This window comes from Loa loa, assembly GCF_000183805.2.
Source record: "Loa loa unplaced genomic scaffold supercont3.116, whole genome shotgun sequence".
In the NCBI taxonomy this organism is placed as follows: Eukaryota; Metazoa; Nematoda; class Chromadorea; order Rhabditida; family Onchocercidae; genus Loa; species Loa loa.
This window is the reverse complement of record NW_018108296.1, coordinates 110,861-120,387: the sequence shown is the minus strand read 5'-3', so window position 1 is coordinate 120,387 and position 9,527 is coordinate 110,861. Positions and strand designations below refer to the sequence as shown.

The 9,527-nt window shown below is 31.8% G+C and overlaps 1 protein-coding gene across 1 annotated transcript in view; it reads left to right on the top strand.

The window, feature by feature from the left end:
* LOAG_17705 (hypothetical protein) overlaps positions 1-9,527 on the top strand; it is a gene marked incomplete at both ends in the record, with an annotated part of 24,673 nt that overhangs the window by 9,515 nt on the left and 5,631 nt on the right. Inside the window, one exon of the mRNA XM_020450367.1 lies at positions 6,701-6,847. Within this exon, the coding sequence (XP_020305964.1) occupies positions 6,701-6,847 (147 nt within the window). The remainder of the gene's footprint in view (positions 1-6,700; positions 6,848-9,527) is intronic.

Here is a 9,527-nt window from a genome sequence, read left to right as displayed (position 1 = left end):
AGTTATTAATTTTATAAGTGGTAAAAAATCATGATGAAAAAATTATAAGTAATAAAAATCATATCATAATTTTTAACAATCAAATTATATAACTCAAATTAATATGATGTCCGAAAATACTCTGAAATTATGACTTCCGTCGTAATTTTGTCGACACATTCACGCTTCGAACTATTTAAATCTTCTTCAAATTTTAATCCAGATTTTGCTTTAGAAATTACAAGTATTATCTTGGATATGTCGAACTGTCACTTCTTGTTTTCAGTGCATTTAGCAAGAAATAAAGCGAAGTTTACATGGTACCATAAGAAGGTTATAAACGAACTACTTCCAATGTGGTAGTTTTTACTTCAAAATTTCATTTAGAAACTCTTCGAAAGAGTAGGAAAAAATATTTCCCGCATAAATCACACTAAAATGATCGTATAATGATTTCTTTCCCCTCCTTCTTCGTTCCATCTAGATTGTCGTTTTCATCCATTTGTCTTTTCCTCCCGCCATCTTGACCGTTCTAAGTCTATCCTCCACTATTTGCTTCAAGGACTTTGCCGAGTGATCATTCCAAAATCCTTAATTTGATTCAAATTTCGATATTTTCGGTGGTTTCTTGGTAAGATATTCTGATTTCAAATCATCCAGTAGTATTAGCCTCCCCTTTTTTCCCCATCACTAATAATCACTCTGCATAGTAAAATACCTTTTGTTGCTTATAGAGGTATGTGAAACATGAAAGGTCAAGTATTTTTCGCAGTTTCTTTTTCAATTTGTAAATTCAATTAATTTGATAAATTGTATTCACTAACGCTATCATTTCTCAGGAAATTGCTAACAATTTTGAGAGCTTCTCGATATAACAATCGATCAGATATGACATAATAGTAACGAAATGAAGGACATCTTCCATTGCTATATTAGTAATTCACAGCACATCTATCAATCGTTAAATTTACTAAATTTCTTTTAATTATCATTACAACTGCTCTTTTACACATTTTTTTGCTTAATCTTATATCGAAGAACTTTTTATGGATTATTTGTGAAGTTCTCATCTCGAAGAGAAAATTGATGCCTAGCAGTCCTGTGAGTATAACTCAGTGAGAAGTTTGATAAATTTTATCTTTCTTTGCGAAAAAAACAATTTCTTCCCATAAGTTCCATACAATCTGTCACATGTCTTCTGAAAATGTCTTGTAATACCCAAGCGTAACAATGATTTTTTTCTCTTTGAAATTTTTCCCTTTTGAATAAGCGGTCATTTTAATGAAATCAAACATTGAAATACAGGGAATTTTACTTTAACACATTTATTCTCGACAAATTCCAAATTTTGGAATTATATTTTTGTTCGGTTCACTTCAATTTTAAATTCCCACTCATTTTCAGTAAGTTCATATTAGACTAATGGATACAATGGAAATTTGTCTTTTCATTTATTTCTTTCAGGGATTCTTTTATAATATGGCATCAGTAGTCATGCATTAGGAAGCAGGTAGTATGGGAATATTCTTCTGGTTGCTAAAAAATCAATAAAGAGACAAATTCATAAATAAATTAACGCCTTTTGAAACGAACGTTTCAGATGGATGATAACATATTGCGAAGTCTCAGTAACATTTCTAAACTGATTAGTAATAACCCTTCGAATCAGTTAAATTAATTTTTTATTTCTTCCCGTACTCCTACTTCTTTAATTTTCCAAAATATTTCAAATACATCATCATGAAAAGTATCTCGAGTACTGTACATATGCTCAGAACAAACCATTTCATTTTTTAAAATCTAATTAAGTTAATCTCTTATATCTGGTTATTCACAGACAATTATTTACGGAGTAGTTTCTGTTCTTCCTACTGTCTTCTTGAATGTTATGGTTAACTTAAAATCCGTTCCGTCCGCAGTTCAATCATACATAAATGACTTCATTTCAATGTTCTTTTTCATCTTTAGGCATTACAGATAATCGTTTAACTTATCATTCTCTTCTCATCTTTGACTATAAAGCACAATGAAAAATTTCTTCGTTTTGTGTAGCATAACACTTACTGAGTTAGTGAACTTCACTCTTTTTGATGCTTCACTCATCATAATATTGAAAAGGTAACTGTATTCAATGAACAACCATTATTATTAGTGTTTTGATCCTTTCACCCGCAAATTTCTCTTATACCGTTTGAATTACGGTCTATTGAATAAATTCTATTCTCCATCCCATTGACAAGGAAAAGGAAGTGCCATTTTTCAAAATTTCCGATGTTCTCTGACGTGCATTTTTGCCTGAAAACTCTTCAATTGAAAATTACGAAATTGGAATGACCTCTTATTGAGTGATTATCTTTACGGGCGTAACCTCACATACTATTTGTGCGACTTTAAAATTTCTGGAAAAATATAAATTTATAAAGCAAAAAAGTCAGAAACCAAAATATCTCTTTAATTTGTTCCTCGAGTTAAACAAACATTTCCCACGAATATAAATTACCAACTTCTTTTATCAAAAATCAATGTTTAAAATCTTTCTAAGTTGAACTCAATCTAGTTTACTTTAGATTGAACTTTTACATTGTCGAGAATTTGTAAGTTCAGCCGCACTGTATCTTTTAACTCTTTCGTCTCAATTGAACTGAAACGGATGACTGATTCGCGTATATTTTAAAGGCTTATTAATGCGCTGTGAAATTATCTTAAGACGAGAATCGGACAAGTTTGAGTATGAAAACTAAAATAATGAAGAGTTTTTCATCCTTAAAGTTAAGTAAATACATACATAAACATTACCTTCTTAGGGATTTTCAGGAATTTGTAAAATATAGCCCTCATTCTACAGACAATAGTCCTTTGGAAGTAAAAAATTAGCTCAATCGAGCACGAAAATTTCTAGAGGTAAATTTAGAATTGTAATTTTTGTTTGAAATGAATTTGAGTCTGGAATAGTTTAATTAATCATTCACGATACCTTCTTTGTTGAACTTTTTTGACTTGCATGGATGACAGGCTTGAATGATGTCACCACTATTCTCTGTCTTCCAGTACCTGCATTTCTGCGAGCAGTTTTGCCCTAAATTTAGAGAAAGTTTTTGAAAAGATAAAGAAAAATAAATTATCCTTCCAGTCAGTTCTTCTCTATTTTAAAATCATTCATTTTTTTTTCTCTTGCTTTGAGAAGTGTATGTTTGCTTGGTTTAAACAGTTTTGATGAGCGGTTGTTATTGAAAAATTCTTTTAGATGCAATTCATATCGAAGGAAAACATAAGGAAATGACGCTTCCCGCTCGTGCTTTTAAATTTGTTTTAATTTGTGGTGCGGGTGGTGGGACTTATTACAATGCCTTATTATGCAACATGAATAGTCTTACGAATCCACTTAAAATTTAGTGAAATCATATCATTCTAAACTTGTTTTTTGTTTAAATTGAACTTTCAATTCAAGTTTAGCATTTAGTATCGGAAACATTTCATACTAATGGAATGAACAGAATTTCCACTCTCTTACTACTTTTTGCTACATTTTACTCTTTTATCCTTCTTATTATAAAGGAGTCAAAATGTCCTCTTTAATTTCATTTCAATTAAGTAATGGTGTAATGAATGATGGAGGAATCTTCTTTATAGACGTCCTTTCTATTTTTAGCTTTTAAAAATGTAATCAAATTAAAAGAACTATCATGACGTTATAATTTTGTTATTTGATTTTTCAATCCTTTTCATTTTTTTTTTAATTACTTCACATACCATTCAATTAACTCGAATTTCGCTTATCAATTTTCGTGTGAAAAAAATTTCAAGTCAACATTAAAACTTTGTACCTCCAAAGAAAGTTTCCTCCTTCGTATTTCTGACGAATGTCTTTTCCTAAACAAAAATTTTCTACTATTCTCTTTCATTCATCTCCATTTATCATTATGATTGGTATAACTTTAAAATTTAATTGAGGATGTTTGATTGTTTACTTTACTGTTGTCAATTAATATTTTGGAGACAAGAATAAGATTTTGTTCTCCGTGGGTTGCCAGATCACTTCTTCCTACAAGTCACTTTTATCTTTCAGGGTAAGCATTTATGCAAAATGCGCCCTTTTTCTCTCAATTTATCTTTAGCCGATATCGTTCATTAAAAAATTTACATCATTACGTCAGATTTCTCCCATAATAGTTTCCTTTCGCTTCATTTTATCATTTAACTTGAAAATTCCATCTTAAATTTCAATCATTCACTAGTTCTCACTGTATGTGATAGATATCTAAACGAAATTATCTCCGTAAATACTTTTTTTTAGGTAACGAGAACTTTAATTAAGTATGGAAAACCTTTTTTTTTTCTTACATACTTCCTGATGACATGCAGAACAATCTCGAGAAAGCTTTTTATAATGAGAACATCAATAAAGTTTTAGTCTGTTGCAAAAATCGTCCCGTAACAGACCTGTAAACAGGTAAAAATCCTAAAGGAAAAGTTGGGATAACGAATTTGTAATTCCCTCGCCACCATCTGAAAAATGCTGTTGTTAAGAAAGTTTTTCGTAATTCAATAATTAGGAATAACTGTTAATATAAAGATGAATTGGAGGAGCCGAAGAATATAAAATCAATTACAAATTTTTTAAAAAAGTTTTGATGATTTTTTAAAAATAAAACATCCTTCTTTCCTAGGCCTTTTCCCATTCATTAGTTCGATTTCGTAATTTCGCATACAAATTACGGTTGATACAATGATTTCAAATATTTAGGCACTTCATTCTGGAACTATAAAGCTTGTCTCATAGAAAAATAAAAGAAAGGAGGGAAAATGAATTGGGAAACCGGCGAAAAAGGAACATTTTTGTAAATTGTATGCAGTATGAATGGGAAGTAAAACTAGTTTACCGCAATGGATACGTTTCTTGAACATTCCCAGGTGTAACACTTACGGACTATTTTGAATTACCGAAGCTTTCCGTTGCGATCAATTTTCTTCCATTGTTCTCTCTTATTTATCAACATTTACCCTTGTTGTAACGGATGGTCTGTTGACAAGTCGAAAAGCATATGTTTTCGAAAATAATGCAAGAATTTTACCCTCATTATCAATGAGCATTTTACGCTAATTAATGTAATTCAATTTAACATGCTCCATTAAAAAGACCCAATCTCGAAACATCTGAACTGATATGCTGGAGTTGTTCTGACTTCTTGATTCAGACAGTATATTTGAGGATATCGGAAGAAGCCCGTGAATTCATTTCAATTTTGAAAGGAAAGGAAGATTTTTCGATAGTGTTTCCTTCTTTTTTCTCTCTTCGGTATTGTGATTTTCCGATACTTTGAAAAAATCATTATTTTTGCTTATAATTTGTGGGAAACCCCTCTTTCTGTAAAAGAAATCCATGAAGAAGTGAGTGAAAATTAATGTTTTTTGATTTACTTTTGGCTTATTAAGTCACTGTGAACAAACCACCAATCCTACCTTCTTTTTTACATATTGAAATTTGCTTTTTGGGATAATTGTTTCTGAAGGGATTGGTGGACCCAGCCTGAGGAGCTTGTGGAAAAACTGAAGGTGTAAATCTGCTCTTTGTTTAACTTCACATTCCCATCTGGCTTGTTTTATTTCTGCATTTCGTCGTTTTTCTTTTTTTTTTCGAAAATTCCAACATTCGAACTAATGTTCAAAGACTAATGATCATTTTTATCCTTCTCAATAAATTTTCAAAAAAAACAATACCATCTGTTGCCCGCTCAAATCTAAGCTTGCCTATTGAGGTCATGGATTTCCCATAGTTGACCCAAAGCATTTCAATGGATGAATATCAATAGGTTGAAAATTTGGATAAATCAGAAGATCTTCCCTATTTCTGAAACAATTCTGAATTAGTCCATTAGATAAGAAGTTTACTTTCAAACTGACAGAAATATCAATATGTCAGGAGCGAAAAGGGCTGTGGACTTTTATTACGGTGTAATGGTTTGGAATTGCAACGGTCAATACGTATTGGTAATATTGTTCAGGATGAGTGACCTCTTTTTACTGTTTCAATAGGACAATGCCAGTGACATCTCTCTTGTATATATGTGCTTCTCACAGATGCACTTAATGCTATCTTCCTGTTCGTTGTACGGGGAAAGCGATGTTTATTACACTTCATTGTATTCTATCTCGTATTTCCGGTTAACTGTTTTTAAGATTAAAGAAGGAAAAGTCATTCGATTACATTTTACTTGACTAAAAGTTAGTCTTCTCTTTCCTCCATTTTTTAGTATAAAATGATAAAAAAGTGGCTCTGTCATTAGGCCCAATTTAGTACAAGATTAATTTTTCTTTTTTTTAAAATTGTCTTCCACAAAATTTTTTATATCTTTTCTAAAATATTCATTTTTATAAAGCAAAATCTTCATTTCTTCTTCTCTTCAGATTATTTAGCAGTAAATGTGTTAAAGTAGTTGAAAATTATTAACAGGAAAACTTAACTTGAAGAGATCAAAATTTCTGTTGGGACGATTCCGGTTAGATGAAGTTGTTACTTTTTAATCATTACCATACATGTTCTCAATCAAAAATTTTGTAGGAGAACTTTTTTTTGTTTCTTTTTTGCCATTTTTTCTCTTCATATTCTCACACTGTGTACAATTCTAAAAAGCAAATTGTTATAACTCTTCTCAACTTTCAATTCATCGTCATTTTAACTAGTTGCATTCTCATGATTTCTTGATCATTTGATAAATTTCAGCCGTTAAGCGATTCTGACCTCATCAGCTACGGCATCAGTCAACAAGTACCAGTGCTAAGAATTTTTGAAACTGACGATTTACCACTACATCGCGGAGATTTCACATCACAGCACGCAATTATGGTACGATCAAGGCAGTTGTCTGAAGTGTGTTTCCCTTTATTTTATTGAAATTACAATCAGTGAAAGTGTAACGAAAATAACTGAATAAGAAATGGAATGTTATGGGTGGTTATGAGCCAATTCACCAAATATAAACTGAAGCATGAAATGTTCAATGTGTCGATTTGATAAATGCTTGTGAATGCTACTGCTTAGCTCAGTTTCTTCTCTTTGGATTCTAAGAAAAAGAATTCGTTCACTTTTGCAACTCATAGCATACTTACGCGAAAGGATTCCTTTTGCTAGATACCAATTTCAAACCTTCCTTTTTATCTGACAAAAGAGTTGGAAATGCTGTTCAGTATCAATGGTGAGAATAATATCATTCATCGCATCCACAGTGATACATTGGGACTATATGCGTACTTTCTACAAAAGAGCGGTGTAGATTTCAGTTGACCTTGTATTTGAGTACAACATTGGGAAAGTCCCCTTCAACTTCCCTAATGAGATTTCAAATCTTATTTCATTACCCTTTTGATGTGTGAGAGAAGGTCCTGTTTCGTTCTTTTCGTTATAATATTTTTAACAATCCTTCTTTACTTTAAAGTGTACTCTTCCCTCTCCATTTATGGCTTAATTGATGAGAGGCGCAGTGGGAATAAGATGCTAAACTTCCATTAATTTAAGAAGCAGACCCCTATGGGCTAAGTTATTCTGACCTTTTATAATGTCTTGAATAATTTAAAATTAACTTGAATAATTTAAATTTGAATAATTTAAAATTAAGTTTTAATAAACCAATATAATTAATGTGTCTGTTAACGACACGGGACGTATTTAGCAGCTTTCTAATCTTGAAACTTTTGAATTTGTAGAAAGATGATGTGAGGATAGTGACATCATGTTAATAACAGATATAGAAACATAGAGTACTATTACAGCGCAGCTATATTTACACGGCAGTTCTTTGATAACAAAATAGAAGTACCTCTTGAAAACAATACCGTTTTCTCTAAGTCAGATAGGTAATTGTTCACAATCCTTCTTTTTACATTTACCGCGTTGAATGGTTAGTTAAAGCCAAAAACAAATAGTTCAGACAACTATATCTCACTTAGCTCACCTTGGCATACAGTGCTACAAGGTTAGCCCCTATGTTGAAATGATATATGATATGATATGATATAATTTTACTTCAGATCACCCATATGTTATACTTTTGATTTTATTGCAGACTTTCCACTGACCACTCCTGCCCGATGATATTATTTAAGTTTGCTTTCAAATCATCTTTATCCAGACACCATCTTAACCATCCATTTTTGATTTAATTAGTGTGATTAAATTCTGCCTTGGCTGTTTATAACTAATATAAACTGTCGTCCCTCTTTCTCTCTCTTTCTCTCTCTCTCTGTCTCTACCTACCCTGTCTACTCATCCTATCCCATCTATCTATCTACCTATCTTTTCTACCTATCTATCTATCTATATAATTTGTCTATCTATATACTCTATGTGTATCTGATCTATTTCCCTAATCTATTTATCCATCTTTCTTTCCAATCCATGACAAAGGGCCAGAAATTATCCTCTTCATTGCGAACTTGATGACCAAAGAATAGATATAGGAAATAAGTAAGATGGTCTTTTAGCACTCCCATATCCTCGTTCCTTATACTGTCATTATCTCCATATTTCCCAAACAACCTAATAGCACTAAAGTTTTCTTCTTGGTTTTAGTTTTCAATCACTCTATCCCAAGTTTAATATGGCAAAAGGAAACGAAGTCTGTTGAGCTTTCTTGAGAACTCCTTTGGAGTGAACAGAATTCTCGAGTTTGTTTTACAACAAAGACGTCTCTTTACATCGTCTAAAGTCCAAAATATTCCGCTTGTTAACTCTAAAAGATACAGCAAACATTCTCGTCAATGAAATGAAAAATTTATCGTCCCGAGAATTCAACGACTGACAGTCAAAAGTATTTTGGAGTGCCTGGATAGGGAATTTTCGTTTCAAATTTCATGCTCATGCGAGAAAGAACATAGTCGCCTACCAAGCAGACATAGAAAGCATGCTAAGTTGTACAAACCGGAAAAAAAAATGATTTCACCTGGAGGACATATTCCGGCGTCACCAATGATAATATCATATATATCTGATTTTCGAGTTACCAAATTCATCAAATTCGATACTGCTGAAAAAGTCACATATTGTCGTGAAAGAAATATTATGAGAGTGAAAAGATGAGGATTACTGCTTTTTGTTAGTAACAAAGCAGTTATTTCTTTATAAAAAAGTAACTTACTGAATACCGATTGGTGATGTGTTCGAGGAATATAATAGTTATCCTTTATTGTTGTTCAATAACAAATACAATAATAACAGGTTAGAAGTAATTTCGGTTGTAGTATAATAAGGTCCAATAACGTAGAATAACGGGAGAAGTGTAGAAGCAGCAATACGTTAACGGAGAAGAAATAAATGAAGATCGTGTTGAGTAGAGTAGAGTAGCGACGTGGAGAAAATTTTACATTAACATTCTTAGGGATTCTTAGGGTTTATATAGGCTGTGTGAAGAGGAACAATCATTGGATACTGACAGTATTCTCACAGGTGCAAGAGAAATTTACATATAGGAACAGTTTTCTTTAAAAAAATTGCATAGAAATTAGTTTATCTGATGTACAGCTTTCTCACCATTGTATAAAAGATTTTGTATGGG